At 41.2% G+C, this 19690-nt stretch overlaps 1 protein-coding gene across 3 annotated transcripts in view; it reads left to right on the top strand.

The window, feature by feature from the left end:
• LOC116463120 (SAM and SH3 domain-containing protein 1) overlaps nt 1-11276 on the top strand; it is a 208575-nt gene extending 197299 nt beyond the window's left edge. For all 3 annotated transcript variants that reach the window (XM_032146081.2, XM_032146083.2, XM_032146080.2), the window contains 4 exons: nt 3093-3206; nt 6277-7415; nt 8623-8754; nt 10906-11276. In XM_032146081.2, the coding sequence (XP_032001972.1) occupies nt 3093-3206; nt 6277-7415; nt 8623-8754; nt 10906-11169 (1649 nt within the window). In that variant the 3' untranslated portion in view covers nt 11170-11276. The remainder of the gene's footprint in view (nt 1-3092; nt 3207-6276; nt 7416-8622; nt 8755-10905) is intronic.
• Nucleotides 11277-19690: the final 8414 nt, after the last annotated feature.

Genomic DNA, 19690 nt, shown 5'->3' with positions numbered 1-19690 from the left:
AGGGTTCCACTGGGAAAAGACTCTAATTGTCAGATGGCTATTCCTTACACCAAGCCCAGACCCACTATCTTAGGGCTGACAAATGAAAGCCTCTTACAAATTGCTAAAAGAATTTTTACTTGTGGTAAAATACAGATAATCTAAAGTTTTCTGTCTTAGCCATTTCTAAGTATAAACAATAACTTGTATAAGAATTCTAATCAGGAATTATTTCAAACATGCAGAAAAGTACAGAGGAAAAGAAAACAAACATATGCATGCACATGTTTAAGTTAACGTTTTGCCATATTTTCTTCATTTCTTACATCTTAAGAAATATGGTGTAAGCCCATGGAAAGTCCTGCTTTCAAAGAATCTCATTCCCTTCTCTTCTTTCCCAAGGTAACTGCTCCCCAGGCAATGGTATGTGCCCTTGGGTACCACTACCTTTTGATGTTGGAATATTCATAGGTGTCTTAGCATATTCTGTGTGTGTGTGTGTGTGTGTGTGTGTGTGGTTGGTGAGGCTGGAGGCAGAGAGAGCTTAGCCCAAGCAGAGTCCCTTTAGGTCAAAGTTCAGGTCATGCTCAAATGGGGTTTCAGCCTTACAACCTAGCACTTTGCTGTGATTTGACTGTGAGAATTTTCAGGTTTCTAGCTCATCTTTCTTATCTTTTGTACCTTGGCACCAATGCTGACAAGTGTGGGAAAAGGTCATGGTCTTGATTCTGCACTACAGAGGAGAGGCACCTCACCTCTTTTTCTCTTCTCCCTAATGAAGACGGCGATTCTAGCCCCCTTCCTTATGCCTCATGAGTCTATAAATAGAACTGTGGTTTTCAGGTGACAGAATTGCTCCCCTCCCTCTCCAAAATAATTTCAGGTATCCTGCTGTATTTGGTGAGGCTGGGGTCCCCAAAGATGCAGGCACAGCACATATTTCCATGCTGCAGCAGGAGAAGGTCTTCTGTGTTACTCCCACCCCGCACTCTGGAGTCTGTTTTGGCCACTGTGGTGCACTGAACCATGTCACTAGGGACAGAGTACTCTGACTCCTCTCCCTGGGTTGTAATGGATAGCACAAAGCCCTCATTTTATAAGTATCATTTTTCTAAATAACATGCTAGGCTAGAACAAAGGCCACTGCAAAGCCACAGGCTCTTCCACACAGTGAGGACACCGCTCTAGAATGTTCCACTTTTAGGTGGTCAGGGGGACAGTATCTGCTCTTGTGCTTCCAATTAGTTAATTTTTCATTAGTCATTTTAAAAGTAGCACTCTTAATTTGGGATTCTAATTGAGGGACTTACGCTGCCACGATCTCTGCTGTAGTTGGGGCTGTAAAATGCTTTCCCCGTGAGAAATGCAAGCAGGAAGTGGTAGACAGCCGGAGAGCTGCCAGAGCCTTCCGCCTTCCTGCATTTTTATTTTGATGACCTGAGAAAAGGCATCACATTTCTGGCTTATTGATTTCTTTTTTTCTGTGTATGTGGTTGGAGTGGGGAAGTTGGTGGGGGATGAAAATAAAGCCATTCATCATTGCAACTAGCTATTTTGTATAGAAAATGTTTTCTTGGTTTCTGTCTTGTGTGACCAAGCACTTACTCTGCATAATAATGCAAAGATGTTCTGCGTGTAACCTCATTGTCCCATGTAAGGCTCCACGTGCCCCTTCTACAACATGCCGGGTGATGCTGCTGGGGTGTTGAAGGCCCTCGTGGCTTTCCACGTGATTTCCTTGGGGCAGATTCACTCAACAGAAGCATCTGATGCTGCTCTTGATTTTTTTTTTCCCCTCCAGCTTTGTTGAGGTACAGTTGACAAATAATGATGCTTCTCTTTAAAAGCCTTTCTCAAAATGAGGTCTTACCTTTTTTTTCTTTATTTTTTATTTATTTCAATAGCTTTGGGGGTATAAGTGGTTTTAGGTTACATGGATGAATTATATACTGGTGAATTCTGAGATTTTAGTGCACCCATCACCTGAGTAGTATACATTGTACCTAATATGTAGTTTTTTTATCCCTAGACTCCTCCCACCCTCCCCCTTCTGACTCTCTGAAGTCCACTGTATCCTTTGTATGCCTTTATATGCTTATTAGCTTAGCTCCTACTTACAAGTGAGACCGTGTGGATTATGGTTTTCTACTCCTGTGTTACTTCACTTAGAATAATGGCCTCCAGGTCCATCCAAATTACTGCAAAGACATTATTTCATTCCTTTTCATGGCCGAGTAGTATTCCATGGTGTATAGGTACTGCATTTTCTTTATCCACTCAGAATGAGGACATTCAGCTTTCAGTCATCCATTTATCTATACCAGCAAGCATGTATCTGTTATTCAGCTTCCAAGTTCGAGGGTTTCCTAAACTTTCCCCAGCTTTTACTTATATGCAGGAGGAAAAATATGCTGGCATAAGACAAAGGGAGAAGCAGAAAAAACAACCTCTAACTCATCCCAAACAACAAAAACAGAAAAAGATTTGCCACTGGCCTCTCCTCAGTTTTGGGGTTTGTACCTCGTCTTGCCAGCCTTACTCTTGCTGAGCTAATACAAGAGCCCCCAGCACGTGTCCCTGAGGGCTAAGAATGCTCCTAAATGCTAAAAAAATTTATTTCATTTGACACTTTAATATTAGCTCCCAAATTTGGAAAGTTGGCAACATAACTATCTTCAAGCACAAGTCTTACAGATCTCCGAAAAACGTATGAGCCAATCTCACCTTGTGAATGGGGCATTTATTCTCTCTTTGCTTCTCCTTGATGGTGCCATCACTCAGAAGGGACTGGGAGCCCCGCTGCCGAAACAACACTCTACCTTTCTCCTTTCCTCGTAGCCCCAAGGCTGGAGTCAGCTTCTGTTCGCATAACTTAAAAGGTGTCAACATACTCCAACTGTGTGCTCTCTCCATACTTATCTTTGTGCGATGAATACCTTATTGGAAGAAAAGTTGTGATCACACTAGTTCATTTTGATCTCATCTATTTTAAGATAAATTGTTCTCTTCCAAAAGCTCAGGGCAGTAACTGAGGATAAAGTCGAGATCTGTTGACTCTGAAACCTGTGCTTTTCATTCCCCTTGTTGATTTCATGGTGTGTTCTCTCCTCTAGGTAACAGTGACCAGTCAGGATCCCAGGAGAAGCTGCTCGTTGACAGCCAGGGCCTGAGTGGATGCTCACCCCGAGACTCAGGATGCTACGAAAGCAGTGAGAACCTGGAAAACGGTAATGTCAGCATGAGTCGCTGGGAACCTGCTTTGACAAGTACTGATTTCAAAGCACAGTTTTCTGCAAAAGGACGATTCTATTCCTATCATGAACTCAGCAATCATCATTTCCTTTCTGACCTCTACACCCTTCTAGTCCAAGTTAGCCTCCTTAGCTATTCTCCTAGCTGCTGGGTGAGGTTAATAAATTCCGTGTAAAATACGTGCAGCTGTAAAACCTAAATTGTGTGTCTCCTATGCCCTTTTCTTTATGCAATAAAAACCAACATTTGAGTGTTGGGAGCTATTAGGTCCATAAGGAAAACAATTTACTAGGTAGACCATCCATCAGGGTCACACCAGCAGCAGTGTCTTAAATGCCTCGGCTGCACGGCCTGAGTGTCGACGCAGTTACTGCAGGAGAGAAGGACTGGATGGCCACATGTCTTGTTTGTGGTTTCTCTGTACAGCCAGTCAGGAAGTAATCCGTATGAAATTTCAGAAAACGTGCTTGTCTCAAACAGAAAAGGAGTCTTAAGTGGTATGGGGTCAGGTGGGCCAAACGTTCCATGGATGGCTTTGTGGTTTCCTGTTGTGACCCCAGAATTCCCTTGTAGCGAGATGAGAAACAGTGGTAAGAGGCTCATGCTGCCACAGTGACGTAAATCTCTGTCAAACTCTTGAAGGCCGTCATAAAAAATGCCCAGGTTTGATAGTTTTTAGCAGCCATTGGAATACTATCTAGTAGCCCATGTGTTAAGATATTTACTGAGCACCTACTAAAGCAAACTTTTTTGAAACTACAGGTTGTACTTTATTAGTGGGTCATGAAAGCAGTTTAGTGGGTCATGGACAGCAGTTTTGTAAGACAAAATAGAATACAAAATATCAGAGAGCATCCCCTAAGATAAAGGTTAGCATTGTTAGCACTGTCACTTGTAATCCTTGTTTCAGTTATGTCTGTGTGTTTGCGCTTGTGTACATGCATGTGTGTCTCTGTGTACTACATGTTGAATGTAAAATGTATTTCTTACTGGGAGTCATGGGAAAAAATAGTTTGAGCGCCATTGTGGGCACCAAAACTAGGGCTAAGGACAGGAAAGTGGGTGTCCAGGATGCAAACCCTAAGCAGGTGCTCACTCTCGGGTACCAGACTCTGGGCATTCACCTCCTTAGAGTTTGTCCTCTGGGCACCTTGTTTGCCTCACTCTAATTCCAATTCTAAGAAGCATCTTGGGGACCTCAGAATTTGAGCCATGACGCCCTGCTATTCAAGGTTTTCTATCAACTTGGGAAGATAATCGTTCTCCCCAAACTATATATAATATTCAGACAGCCTCGGTCAAGACAGGATGCAAAACCCACCTAGTATCCCAGTACATCCTCAGTTTCAGTAAACATCAGAATCCTTATGTAGCTCATGTAGGTTCTGAAGAATTTTTTTTTTCTCTTAATAACCTTTTCATATCCAAAACTTTTCAGGAAATTAATTCCCCCAACTGTTGGTGATTGGTAAGGATCTCACAGATATCACTGGCAGAATTTTTCATGCCCAAACGAATTCAGGTGTACCTGCTGAAGAACTAGATTGCTAGCGAACCATACTTTGAACTCAAAGTAAGTTCAGGGATCTTTCTAATATAATGCAGAATGCAAAAATGGAACTTTTATATATAGTTTTATATTGGGAGTTAAGGGAAAAGAAAGTCATATTTCTAAAATTTATGCTAAAGAGGTTCTAATAATTTTCTATTTCAATCTACTTTTAAAATTTGATGCGTTTTTTTTTCTGAAGAGGTATTTCTTCATTTATCTGTGATGATTTTTCTTTTCTTTTTTTTTTTGAGGCAGAGTCTCGCTCTGTCGCCCAGGCTGGAGTGCAGTGGCGCGATCTTGGCTCACGGCAAGCTGCACCTCCTGGGTTCACGCCATTCTCCTGCCTCAGCCTCCCGAGTAGCTGGGACTACAGGCACCTGCCACCATGCCCGGCTAATTTTTTGTATTTTTTAGTAGAGACGGGGTTTCACCATGTTAGCCAGGATGGTCTCGATCTGACCTCGTGATCCACCTGCCTTGGCCTCCTAAAGTTGTGATGATTTTTCTAATAATGAAAAGTAGGACCATGGTCAGTATCTTCAGTAGTAGCACTAGGCTGATGATCTTTATGTAACAATAATAATATCCTACAAATGCGTAGCATGTTGGTGTTTATCAGTGTGGAACATACAGGTGGACAAAAATGTAACAAGGGACAGTTAATCTGTGTGTGTGTGTGTGTGTGTGTGTGTGTGTGTGTGTATGTAAATACTGATGAGAACAAAGCATTCAGCACATTGCCTGGCCCATGAATTGTAAGTTCTTGGCAAAGCTTATTCAGCAGCGGCAGTTTAGTATCAATTATCAGTCGTCAGATAAGTAGATTTTGTCTGGTTGATAGTTCAAGTTATCAGTCTGACAGTTGTAACTAGGACTGTTGCTTTGCTGGGACCTAAAACTTCATCAGTATTTTGTAGATTTTCTTTGGCAAAGTACTCACATAAGTCTACCTGTCTGTGTCCAGGTCGGTTGACTGTTTCTAGGATAAATTTATTGGAAGGAGGGGCTTCAAGGAAGGTGCGATTTGAGTATTCACTGATCACTCTGTAGGGGATACCATTTATAGAACCTGTTCTGAAATTCAGTCCAGCTCTCCTTTTCCATCATGACCTTGAAAAATTGTACTCACCCAACAAATCCCATCAATATGCGGTATGATGATCAGCCTCTTTCCACATCGATTGCAGCGGGGCACAGACTTAAGCCAAGATTTATTTTACTGCTTGACACAGCATATTTCTTTCCCATGTAACCCAATTAATTTCAGTCTTCATGATTCCTTTAATAAGACTAAGAATTCTTTCTAAAAATAAAAATGGAACCATAATAACCCTCTATCACCCAATGTCATAAATGGTGATTTTATGTTTTTAGTGTAATTGAACAATAGGATGTGGGAGTTGGAGATTTCAATTATGTTAGCACAACTTTATGCATCCGTTTGATTGACTTGCTTTTAAAATGTGATTGTAAAGTGTTCCCTTGTCTCACAGGCAAGACTCGGAAAGCTAGCCTCCTATCTGCCAAGTCATCCACCGAGCCCAGCTTGAAATCTTTTAGCAGAAACCAGTTGGGCAATTACCCAACATTGCCTTTAATGAAATCAGGGGATGCACTGAAGCAGGGACAGGAGGAGGGCAGGCTGGGCGGTGGCCTCGCCCCAGACACGTCCAAGAGCTGTGACCCACCTGGTGTGACTGGTTTGAATAAAAACCGAAGAAGCCTCCCAGTTTCCATCTGCCGGAGCTGTGAGACCCTGGAGGGCCCCCAGACTGTGGACACCTGGCCCCGATCCCATTCCCTGGATGACCTTCAAGCGGAGTCTGGTGCTGAGCAAGACGTGCCTCCTGAGGTGACAGAACCGCCCCCTCAGATTGTACCCGAAGTGCCACAGAAGACGACTGCCTCTTCCACGAAGGCCCAGCCCCTGGAGCGAGACTCTGCTGTCGACAATGCATTGCTACTGACCCAAAGCAAGAGATTTTCTGAACCTCAGAAATTGACAACTAAGAAACTGGAGGGCTCAATCGCAGCCTCTGGTCGCAGCCTGTCACCCCTTCAGTGTTTGCCCAGAAACTATGATGCTCAGCCTCCTGGAGCTAAACACGGTTTAGCAAGGACACCTCTGGAGGGCCACAGAAAAGGACATGAGTTTGAAGGAACACACCATCCCCTGGGCACGAAAGAAGGGGTAGATGCTGAGCAGAGAATGCAGCCCAAAATTCCATCACAGCCTCCACCTGTTCCTGCCAAAAAGAGCAGAGAACGCCTTGCTAACGGACTCCACCCTGTTCCCATGGGCCCCAGTGGGACCCTCCCCAGCCCCGATGCGCCATGCCTGCCAGTGAAAAGGGGCAGCCCTGCCAGCCCCACCAGCCCTAGCAACTGTCCCCCAGCACTGGCTCCCAGGCCTCTCTCAGGGCAGGTGCCTGGCAGCCCACCAAGCACAAGGCCGCCCCCCTGGCTCTCAGAGCTCCCCGAGAACACAAGCCTCCAGGAGCACGGTGTGAAGCTGGGCCCAGCTTTGACCAGGAAGGTCTCCTGTGCCCGGGGAGTGGATCTAGAAACGCTCACTGAAAACAAGCTACACGCCGAAGGCATCGATCTCACGGAGGAGCCGTATTCTGATAAGGTATCAAAGGTCCTGGGCCCACCGCATTCACAGGCCTTTGTTTGTAGAAGTCAGGCAGCCAGGTGAGATGAACCCACATCTGAAGCCAGCCCAGTAGCCAGCCCAGTGGACAGAAGACACCTGAATCCACGTGTCCACAGCTTACTTGACGTGCATGTGTTCAGATATTGACACCTCCCCATTTCATCTCTCCGTAGGTAAACCGAGGTTAAAAATAACCTGCATGAAGACCTCTTAGAGGGCTTACTAGGAGCAAATAAAATAAATGTGGACAAAAGAACCCTATTCAGATGTGATAATTGTATTATACAGTTATCTGTAAGGGTAATGGGAAAAAGATAATATAAAATCCCCCATTGTACCAAAAACATTTAGCTCTATAATGAAAAATTATTTCTCATTCAAAAAAATGAGATCTACCAATACTAAGTTACTCCAAAGACAAAGCAACGCTAACAGATACGGCAGTACTTTACTCCTGGAAATAAGGTCCTATTAGGATGCATTCCTGAGAGTCCTTTATTATAAAATTCTCATGACAAGGAATGCCTTAGAATAAGATCCTCCTCCACCTCCCTGACCCTCCTCGATATTTCCTGAGTGCATATCTTTCTTTAAATAAAAAGTAGTGAGAATGACCATACAGTAAATGCTGGCCTAGCGAGCTGGTGGTATATAACTTTTGTAGCAGATGAAGCGCAAACAGTTGAATATCTGTAAAGCAGAAGCTAGCCCTTCTCTCCTGCAGTTTAGAAGACTCTCTTCAATAACATTAGAGGAGTTGTATTTTGCAAAATGATCCGATTGAGGTGAAGGCATTGGCCTGAAAAATGTAGCATAATTGTGTTCTGCCTTAACTATGCTTCAGACCATTTTCCTAGAGCTCATCAGTACTTAAAGATAAAGATGTAAAAGTATTCTCTCTGAAGCATTCATTCCTGACCAATAAAGAAAATATATTCATTTCAAATTAAAACTTTTGGGTTGGGCGCGGTGGCTTATGCCTGGAATCCCAACGCTTTGGGAGGCCAAGGCAAGAAGATCGCTTGAGCCCAGGAGTTTCAGGCTGCAGTGAGCCATGATCAGTCACACCACTGCACTCCAGTCTAAGTGACAGTGAGACCCTACATTATATGTGGTGTATCTTAGGGAAAGAAAAACAAAATCCTTACAACTCTTGATGTCACATTCCTGTTCTCCCTGGCAGCATGGCCGCTGTGGGATTCCTGAAGCCCTGGTGCAGAGATATGCAGAGGACTTGGATCAGCCCGAGAGGGACGTCGCCACCAACATGGACCAGATCCGGGTGAAGCAGCTTCGGAAGCAGCACCGCATGGCGGTGAGCAGCCCACAGTTTTCCAGCTTCCTGAGGCACATTTAGTGATCACGCTTAGTGATGAGCGTACTAACAACTGCCAAATAGGCAAGGGCTTCCGTAGCTATGGAAAGGAGACAGCTGGGGAGAAAGTAATACGTGGTCAGCCTAGAAATGTTTAAAAAAACACTTTCAGAAAGAAAAAAAAAATGAAAATTATCCATAATCCCAACACTGTGAAAAACTTCTTAAACATCTGTCTAGTGCTGGGTGTGATGGTGCACACCTGTAATCCTAGTTACTTGGGAGGCAGAAGCAGGAGGATTGCTTGAGCCCAGAATTTTGATGCTGGCCTGGGCAACATAGTGAGACCCCATCTCTTAAGAAATAAAATAAAATCCGTCTGAATGACACAGTTTCAGTTACAAGCATAACTTCAGGAGATCTATTGTTCAACATGGTGACTACAGTTAATAACAATGTATACTTGAAAATTGCTAGGACAGCAGATCTTAAGTGTTCTCACCACAAAATATAGTATGTGAGGTAATGCATATGTTAAATAGCTTGATTTAGCCATTCCACAATGTGTACATTTATCAAAACACCACATTTTACACCATAAATATACACAAGTTTTACTTGTCCATTAAAACTCTGTCTAATCATTTGTCTGCACATGCATAATAGTAAAGGTATAGTACCGAAACCTGATTGTTGGCTATTATCAGATCATGAATCTGTTTCCCTGTTACTTTAAAAAAAAAAAAAATGATATTATCAATACAGTAGTCTCCCCGTATCCATGAGGGATACGGTCCAAGACCTCCAAGTGGATCTCTTGAAAGCTTGCTGAGTACCAAACCCTGTATATATTATACACAAATTTCTTTTTCCTTCACAATTTCATGGATAGAAGATTCGTTTTCACCATAGATCTTAGGAACCTCAACATACAATTTTTTTTCTTTTCTTATTAAGTCAAGAACTCTCACCTTTTTACTTAAAGGAAGCACTTAATGGCTTCTCTTTGCCATGTCCAAATGGCCAGCATCATTACTCTTGTACTTGGGGGCCATTATAAGGTCAAATAAGAGTGACTTGAATGCAAGTACTGCAGTACTGCAACAGTTGATCTGATGACTACGGGCTACTAAGTGACTGCGGGACTGGTAGTGTAGACAGTATGGATTTGTTAGGCAAAGGGATGATTGTCAGGTGGGACAGAGCTGGGTGGTGTGAGATTTCTTCAGACTACTCAGAATGGCATGCAATACAAGACTTATGAATTGTTTATTTCTGGAATTTCCCATTTAATATTTTCAGGCTGTAGAAAGCAAAACCGTGGATAAGCGGGGGGTGGCTATTGTATTTCAAAGTATTCTAGTAGGTCAATCTACTCCAGTAGTGAGTCTCATAGTTAAAACATTTAGATTTTTCCAACCTTTTATTTTAAATAATGTAATGAAGAACATCCTTGTTAATAAATCTTTGTAGACTTTAAAGGTTGATTTCTGAGTATATATTCCTGGAAGAGGAAATATATACCATCATCAAAACTGTACAAAATCCCAAAGATTTTCACACTCGTTAGCAAATCACCTTTCTGAAAGGTGCAGGCCCTTTATATACCCAGTAGTCAAGGTTAAACACCCATTTCCCTGTTCCAGCCAACCCTTGATATTATTGTATTTTAAATTCTTCATAACTGTATTGACTAAATATATAATTTTCTGGTTGTTAACATAGATTCAAAATACAGTGGAAAGTCTCCTTTATAAAAAACCCTACCCACTGAGTGCCACTTTTCACACGATCACCCAGATTTGTCCCTTCAAACTACCTTAGGGCTCTTGTCAAGAGCATATCCACAGTGAAACAAAATAGCAGAATATGTAAATGCTTATAGTTTGGAGACCTGGACACATAAATGGGATTTGACCTCATTCCAAACACCTTCGAGAACCTTGTGGAACACTTCCTTAAAGATTTGTTTCATCTTAGAGAAGAATTTTTCCTGCTAGTCTTGATCTCTGACACTCATTGCATTGTCGCTTTCTGATAATAGTCTAGCAATGCAGTATTTCAGTGCTGTTCCTTTTAGACATACGCGAAGTAGTCCTCTTTGACACAGGGAGCGTTTCTATCATCATATCGCTTTCTTAATTTATCCAGATTCCAAGTGGTGGACTCACAGAAATCTGCCGAAAGCCCGTCTCTCCTGGATGCATTTCGTCTCTGTCAGATTGGCTCATTTCCATCGGTCTGCCCATGTATGCCAGCACCCTCTCCACCGCGGGCTTCAGCACACTGAGCCAAGTGCCTTCTCTGTCCCACACTTGCCTTCAGGAGGCCGGCATCACAGAGGAGAGACACATAAGAAAGCTCCTATCTGCAGCCAGACTCTTCAAACTGCCGCCAGGCCCTGAGGCCATGTAGCCAGGCCCGGAATGGGCCTCTCTGGACAAGAGCCACCCTTTCACTGTGCATATGATGCTGATGCAATTCCTCCATCTCTGGACGTGCAGACCAGATCCAGAAGAAAGGCCTGGCGTGTGCCCAAAAACAGCGTGAAACCTTGGCACAGGACTGAGGATCCTCTCCTCCAGAAAAGCCCCCTCGAGGAAATTAGTGCAGTTCTCTTTGACCTCCAAAGACAAGACAAGCACTTATTTTTATTTTCAGAAGACGAACCAAGATGCCAACTGGCTGCGAATGCTCTGTCTCCAGTCTGTCTCTGTGTACTGGTAGAGGCTGGGAGGAGTAGGGGGCAGCCTGTTCCATTTCTGATGGTGCCCTTGCCCTTCTGTCTATCATCTTGCAGGATGCCCAAGGGCCAGACGGGCTTAGCTAGGCCAAAGTAACAGACTCAAAAGTTATTGTACATTACTGACCACGCTCATTTGTTCAAAAATTAGAACATCTGGCTGCACCAGGAAAAAGAAAAAAAAAAAAGTCCCGTTCTTCTTTAGATAAACAAGAGACATTTTCATAATTGCTTTCTAGCAATCAGCTTTTATTTGCCTTAATATAAGCTTTTAAGCAGTTATCTAACTAGCGTCCACAACCCTGTAACCATAGTTCCACATCTTCAGCTTAGGCGGACATCTAACCTCTCTGGGAGGTTTTCAGCAAAAGTGGGCTTTTCTAATCGTCTCATTGTAACATGGCTTATTTTGTAGAGGTATTCATCAGCCACATACTTCATGTTGGTTTTCGGTTTTTAAGCTAACTACAAATCTAGTGAAAAGCTATCTGAAATTCACAAAGATATCGTGTGTGTGTGCGTGCGTGTGCGTGTGTGTCTGTATTCATAGTAAGTGCTTTTGGTTTTAACCAGTTTAGGATCGTTACTGTGTGGGTCGTCGCACTGCAGTATTGACTTGGAATCCTGACCATGTCCATCCCAAAATTCAGTCCTCAGTTAATGGATCATCTTTACAAAAGGTCACTGTGAGGTTGCATATTTCAGAAAGATGTCCTTAAAAAGGGAAGTCATGTATAAGATGTTTTCTAAAAGTCTTTTCAGTATTACAACTAATACTATTATCCTTCTTTTTTTATTTAGATAATTCTTTTAATTTAAACAAAGGTTCAGTATGGAGCCAGACAAACCACATTAGCCATGTTTTAAGTATTTGCTACTTTAAATTGTTTTACAACTGATTTCAGTACATTCTATCCTCTTTATTTATTTTTTTTTGAAATGGAGTTTCACTCTTGTCACCCAGACTGGAGTGCAATGGCACGATCTTGGCTCACTGCAACCTCAGTCTCCCAGGTTCAAGTGATTCTCCTGCCTTAGCCTCCCGAGTAGCTGGGATTATAGGCACCCACCACCACGCCCAGCTAATTTTTGTATTATTAGTAGAGATGGGGTTTCACCATGTTGGCCAGGCTGGTCTCAAACTCCTGACCTCGGGTGGTCCACCCGCCTCATCCTCCCAAAGTGCTGGGATTACAGGTGTCAGCCACCGCACCTGGCCTCTATCCTCTTTTAGTCTGGTGTCTGGTTTTCTAGCAAACAAACAGTAAATTTAAACAAGTAAACTATTATGGTTTCCATTGCTTACAAAATGATTTTCCTTTACATTCTTATCATGAACACTATTATAAGCATCAAATGCAATCATCTAAAATATAAAGGGCAATCATTTATAATAGAAACACCTTGACCTCAAGCCCTTGATTGAAAGTTTTATAATATTTCATCTACTTATTAAAACAAGTAATTTCCCTTGGGTTGGAGGGGAAGTGATTTCATAAATTAGAAAGCCATCTTTAGCATATCGCTTATGTCTGGATCCATGTTTCTGAGGAAAAAGACATTCTCAGGTGATGTATTTTTTTCATGCATTAGTGTGCATTTTAAAAAATAATGCACGTTTCTTTAATAATTTTCATCTTCTATAAGATGCCATGTGAAGAAGTTGTGGAAATGTAGAATAAAAAGCTAAAGCTGCCAAATTTCTATTGAACTCTTAAAAACAACAGCTCATGTTTGTCCTCTGGGGTTGTGGCCTAGCCTATTTGCAATGTAATGAAGCTGCAGGGTTCTTGTATAGCTAAAGCGTTCAATGCTTTTCACTTGCTGTGGTGGATGTGGGTGCTGTAGACAGGCTTCTTCTCTTCCTGCTCTCAAAATACCTCGGCTTGACATTCGGACAGATCCTGTCATTGTTTAAGCTGAGCAAAAAACCACACAAAATTTGTGTAAGAGATAACAAAGGAGAGAGAGAAATCTCATGTGAATTTCCAAGTTGTTTGTTTTAATTTGTTCTCCATGAAGGATTTTCATTTAAGTGAAAGTCGCAGCAGAAGAGGGAACTTTCTGGAGTTTTTGAGAATGCCAAACCATATTTTTATCACACTTCTTTGGAAATCAATGCCTTTGCATAGAAAATCAAATTCAGGGATCACAAAGAACTTTCAGTGGGAATGTCTGGTCTGAGGGGTCTGAGGTTGTTTTTACTTTATTGTGTTGTTTAAATATTTTAAAAATATCTTTAGTGTTTGTTTGGTCTTTTTTTTTTTTCTTTAAACATTTAATTTGGTCTGAGAAAAGCTGAATGTTTGGGTGTGACGTTTGACTGAGGTGGATTGGGGCTGCCTGTGGACATTAGTGAACAGGTGGTAGGCTTCAGCAATATCCAGTTTTAATCAGTTGCATTTGGTACAGAATTTTGAGTAATGGTGAAAATTGTTGTCTTTGGAAAGCACAAAAGAAACCTGGAAAGGCAGTTCGGCTCAGGTAGCTACACATAACATTGTGTATGATTTTCACTTCAAAGCTGTCTGGAAGGAAATGCAGTCAGCTCCAACTAGTACTATTTATGTACCCAGATAACTAAGATATTGTTTCATGGCCTTGCCTTAGTCAGAGGCCCTTTTCTCTGTCCTGAACCCCCAGGTATGGGTGAAATTGGAAATTACTAATCTATTGGAAATCAGTTCCTGACATAGTAAAGTTTGCTTTCATAACTGCAGCAAAAAAGGTCAACTTGCCAAGCCACCGCTGCCATGTGTGTACTGTATTATTTTCAGAAAAAAATATAATAGTCTGAGTCCAAGTTATCTTGATTTAAAATTGATAGAGAAAAGAAACTGTCGAGCAAGTTATATAACAACTAACAACATTGCACTTTCTGTATATGAAATCAATATTTAAATAACTTATTTTTCTCCATTGCTGTTGTTAAAAACATTGTAAGTAGCTGTAATATACCAGTACCAATATGTTCTTGCAATTGCTTCAGCCCAAGAAAGCTGTGTATTGTTTTAAAAATTGTAAAAATTATTGTGATGATTGATTCATTTAGCATAAAGAGAGGTGGACAGAAGGGTTTTCCTATGTATCAAAACTTGTCTATAATTATGTCATCTATGTACCTAGAAAAAAAGTAAATAAATTTCTTCAGTTGAATATGCCTCTTTTGTTGTTTCTTGGGTATTTTAAAGATGAATGGAGTAGAAATGAAAAGGAATTTATAAAGTGGTCAAATAATGAAATATACTAGGAAAATTGTAGTTGTCTGCAATTCTGCCATCACCAGAACTCACCCTCTCACATCCACCCAGATTCCCTTTGCCACTTTATAGCTTTATTTTCAGATATGCATAATCGACTCATATAGCAGCACCTTAGACCAGCAACATATTTTTTGGAAGTCATCTTGAGTCTAAGATCATCATTTTCAAGTGAAGAATCTGAGTCCACATGGATAATTGACTTGCTCAATATTATATAGCTAAATGACACCACCACCCATATCTTCTACTGAGAAAGAGAGAAAAAACAAGTCTAGATCTGGATAGTCTAGAAATTAATCAATTTGACAATAACAGGTTTTTAATTTCAGTGTACCACAATAGATACAAAGACACATTTTAAATAGGGAGAAGAGGGTGTTTGTTTGTAATAAAAAATTTTGAGGTAATGTATGCATTTGAGAAACTATTAAAAAAATTAACACATTGAAAAGCTAGCAGAAGGCAAGAAATAACTAAAATCAGAGCAGAACTGAAGGAAATAGAGACACAAAAAACCCTTCAAAAAATTAATTAATGAATTCAGGAGCTGGTTTTTTGAAAAGATCAACAAAATTGATAGACCGTTAGCAAGACTAATAAGAAAAGAGAGAAGAATCAAATAGATGCAATAAAAAATGATAAAGGGGATATCACCACTGATCCCACAGAAATACAAACTACCATCAGAGAATACTACAAACAGCTCTATGCAAATAAACTAGAAAATCTAGAAGAAATGGATACATTCCTCGACACATACACCCTCCCAAGACTAAACCAAGAAGAAGCTGAATCTCTGAATAGACCAATAACAGGCTCTGGAATTGTGGCAATAATCAATAGCTTACCAAGCAAAAAAAGTCCAGGACCAGATGGATTCACAGACGAGTTCTACCAGAGGTACAAGGAGGAGCTGGTACCATTCCTTCTGAAACTATTCCAATCAATAGAAAAAGAGGGAATCCTCCCTAACTCATTTTATGAGGCCAGCATCATCCTGATACCAAAGCCTGTCGGAGACACAACCAAAAAAGAGAATTTTAGACCAATTATCCTTGATGAACATTGATGCAAAAACCCTCAATAAAATACTGGCAAACCAAATCCAGCAGCACATCAAAAAGCTTATCCACCATGATCAAGTGGGTTTCATCCCTGGGATGCAAGGCTGGTTCAACATACGCAAATCAATAAATGTAATCCAACATATAAACAGAACCAAAGACAAAAACCACATGATTATCTCAATAGATGCAGAAAAGGCCTTTGACAAAATTCAACAACCCTTCATGCTAAAAACTCTCAATAAATTAGGTATTGATGGGACGTATCTCAAAATAATAAGAGCTATCTATGACAAACCCACAGCCAATATCATACTGAATGGGCAAAAACTGGAAGCATTCCTTTTGAAAAAGGGCACGAGACAGGGATGCCCTCTCTCACCACTCCTATTCGACATAGTGTTGGAAGTTCTGGCCAGGGCAATCAGGCAGGAGAAGGAAATAAAGGGTATTCAGTTAGGAAAAGAAGGAGTCAAATTGTCCCTGTTTGCAGATGACATGATTGTATATCTAGAAAACCCCACTGTCTCAGCCCAAAATCTCCTTAAGCTGATAAGCAACTTCAGCAAAGTCTCAGGATACAAAACCAGTGTACAAAAATCACAAGCATTCTTACACACCAATAACAGACAAACAGAGAGCCAAATCATGAGTGAACTCCCATTCACAACTGCTTCAAAGAGAATAAAATACCTAGGAATCCAACTTACAAGGGATGTGAAAGACCTCTTCAAGGAGAACTACAAACCACTGCTCAATGAAATAAAAGAGGATACAAACACATGGAAGAACATTCCATGCTCATGGGTTGGAAGAATCAATATCATGAAAATGGCCATACTGCCCAAGGTAATTTATAGATTCAATGCCATCCCCATCAAGCTACCAATGACTTTCTTCACAGAATTGGAAAAAACTACTTTAAAGTTCATATGGAACCAAAAAAGAACCCACATCGCCAAGTCAGTCCTAAGCCAAAAGAACAAAGCCGGAGGCATCATGCTACCTGACTTCAAACTATACTACAAAGCTACAGTAACCAAAACAGCATGGTACTGGTACCAAAACAGAGATCTAGATCAATGGAACAGAACAGAGCCCTCAGAAATAATGCTGCATATCTAAAACCATCTGATCTTAGACAAACCTGACAAAAACAAGCAATGAGGAAAGGATTCCCTATTTAATAAATGGTGCTGGGAAAACTGGCTAGCCATATGTAGAAAGCTGAAACTGGATCCCTTCCTTACACCTTATATAAAAATTAATTCAAGATAGATTAAAGACTTACATGTTAGACCTAAAACCATAAAAACCCTAGAAGAAAACCTAGGCATTACCATTCAGGACACAGGCATGGGCAAGGACTTCATGTCTAAAACACCAAAAGCAATGGCAACAAAAGCCAAAATTGACAAATGGGATCTAATTAAACTAAAGAGCTTCTGCACAGCAAAAGAAACTGTCATCAGAGTGAACAGGCAACCTATAAAATGGGAGAAAATTTTTGCAACCTACTCATCTGACAAAGGGCTAATATCCAGAATCTACAATGAACTCAAACAAATTTACAAGAAAAAAACAAACAACCCCATCAAAAAGTGGGCAAAGGTCATGAACAGACACTTCTCAAAAGAAGACATTTATGCAGCCAAACAACACATGAAAAAATGCTCATCATCACTGGCCATCAGAGAAATGCAAATCAAAACCACAATGAGATACCATCTCACACCAGTTAGAATGGCGATCATTAAAAAGTGAGGAAACAACAGGTGCTGGAGAGGATGTGGAGAAATAGGAACACTTTTACACCGTTGGTGGGACTGTAAACTAGTTCATTCATTGTGGAAGTCAGTGTGGCGATTCCTCAGGGATCTAGAACTAGAAATACCATTTGACCCAGCCATCCCATTACTGGGTATATACTCAAAGGATTATAAATCACACATGTACACGTATGTTTATTGGGGCACTATTCACAATAGCAAAGACTTGGACCAACCCAAATGTCCAACAACGATAGACTGGATTAAGAAAATGTGGCACATATATACACCATGGAATACTATGCAGCCATAAAAAATGATGATTTCATGTCCTTTGTAGGGACATGGATGAAACTGGAAACCATCATTCTCAGTAAACTATCACAAGGACCAAAAACCAAACACTGCCTGTTCTCACTCATAGGTGAGAATTGAACAATGAGAACACATGGACACAGGAAGGGAAACATCACACACCAGGGACTGTTGTAGTGTGGGGGGAGCGGGGAGGGATAGCATTAGGAGATACATCTAATGCTAAATGACGAGTTAATGGGTGCAGCACACGAACATGGCACATGCATACATATGTAACAAACCTGCATGTTGTGCACATGTACCCTAAAACTTAAAGTATAATAATAAAATTTAAAGAAAACTGCAAAAAAAAAAAAAATTACCCTCTCCTTCCCCCTAGCCATCTCATTCCTCACTACAGGCGAGCTGCTACAACCAGTGTTGGTCCATCTTTTCAGAGAAACTCTTCTGTATTTATAAATATAATTGCATATGTATTTCTCCATACAGAAATGACAGCAGATTTTTCATGCTATTCACCATACTTTTAAATTAATACATCTTGGAAGTCCTCCCATGTCAACATTCTCCCATTTCCTTAAAGGCTGTATAGTATTCTATTATGCAGGTTTAACCAGTACTCTATGAAAGTGCAACCTTCTGGTGTTATAGAAGAAAAAACTATTGTGGATATCCCTATACCCATATCACTTAGCATATGGAATTGCTGTATTAAAGTTATGTGTGTGTTTTAAATTTTGATAGAATAAGGTGGGTTTCATTGAAGCTTAATGTAGGTTTCACTTTTTTTTTTTTTCTTTCCTTGAGGTGGAATTTTGCTCGTTGCCCAGGCTGGAATGCAATGGCATGATCTCAGCTCACCGCAACCTCCGCCTCCCGGGTTCAAGCAATCCTCCTGCCTCAGCCTCCTGAGCAGCTGGTATTACAGGCATGCACCACCACACCCAGCTAATTTTTTTTTTTTTTTTTTGTATTTTTAGTAGAGACGGGGTTTCTCCGTGTTGGTCAGGCTGGTCTCGAACTCCTGACCTCAGGTGATCCGCCTGCCTTGGCCTCCCAAAGTGCTGGGATTACAGGCATGAGCCACCGTGCCTGGCCCACTTTTAAATCATCTTACTCCCAACTCCTCCAGTCCATTTTGTGAACGGGGATATTTCATGTCTCCTAGGAGTGGGTGTTCACCTGACTGCTGCATCATTTTAAAGAACTAACCATAAACCTCAAATCTTCCCAATCCCCTGCTAACTCCTAAGATTTAATAGTTCAAAGAAGATGCTCTTTTTCTCATGACTTCTAGGAAACCCTTGCCAGAGTCTTGGTGTTTCCTGTAATCTCTCTTCGTATGTAGATACCTATGATGCATTCACTTATAAAGAACATTAAGTTGATTAGGGAAAGAAGAAAAGAGAAGGGGTTGGTTGTCACTGTTCAACCACACAATTAGTTTTGGAACCCTTAGAATTGTGGCTGTCTTTACTCTTAGCTATGAGGACCCTCTCAGAGCAAACTATGTACACTGTACTTCCTAGAACTTAGAGTGAGTGTGAGTGTGTCTGTGTCTGTGAGAGAGAGAGAAAGGGAGGAGGGAGAGAGGAAGAGAAGATGAATGCTCATTCAGGTCTAGGTCTGGACCACTCATCAGAGAACCATGGGAACCATTATTTGGAAATATTCCAATTTCCAATACAGCACCCCTCCCACATGACCTCAGAGAAGAATGCTCTGAAAACGGTATTAGCTGTCACCTGCACACTGTAACAAAAACGCCGGAAGACCCCA

The sequence above is a fragment of the Hylobates moloch genome, unplaced genomic scaffold (assembly GCF_009828535.3).
Source record: "Hylobates moloch isolate HMO894 unplaced genomic scaffold, HMol_V3 SCAFFOLD_26, whole genome shotgun sequence".
Lineage (NCBI taxonomy): Eukaryota > Metazoa > Chordata > Mammalia > Primates > Hylobatidae > Hylobates > Hylobates moloch.
This window is presented reverse-complemented; position numbering and strand designations above follow the sequence as displayed.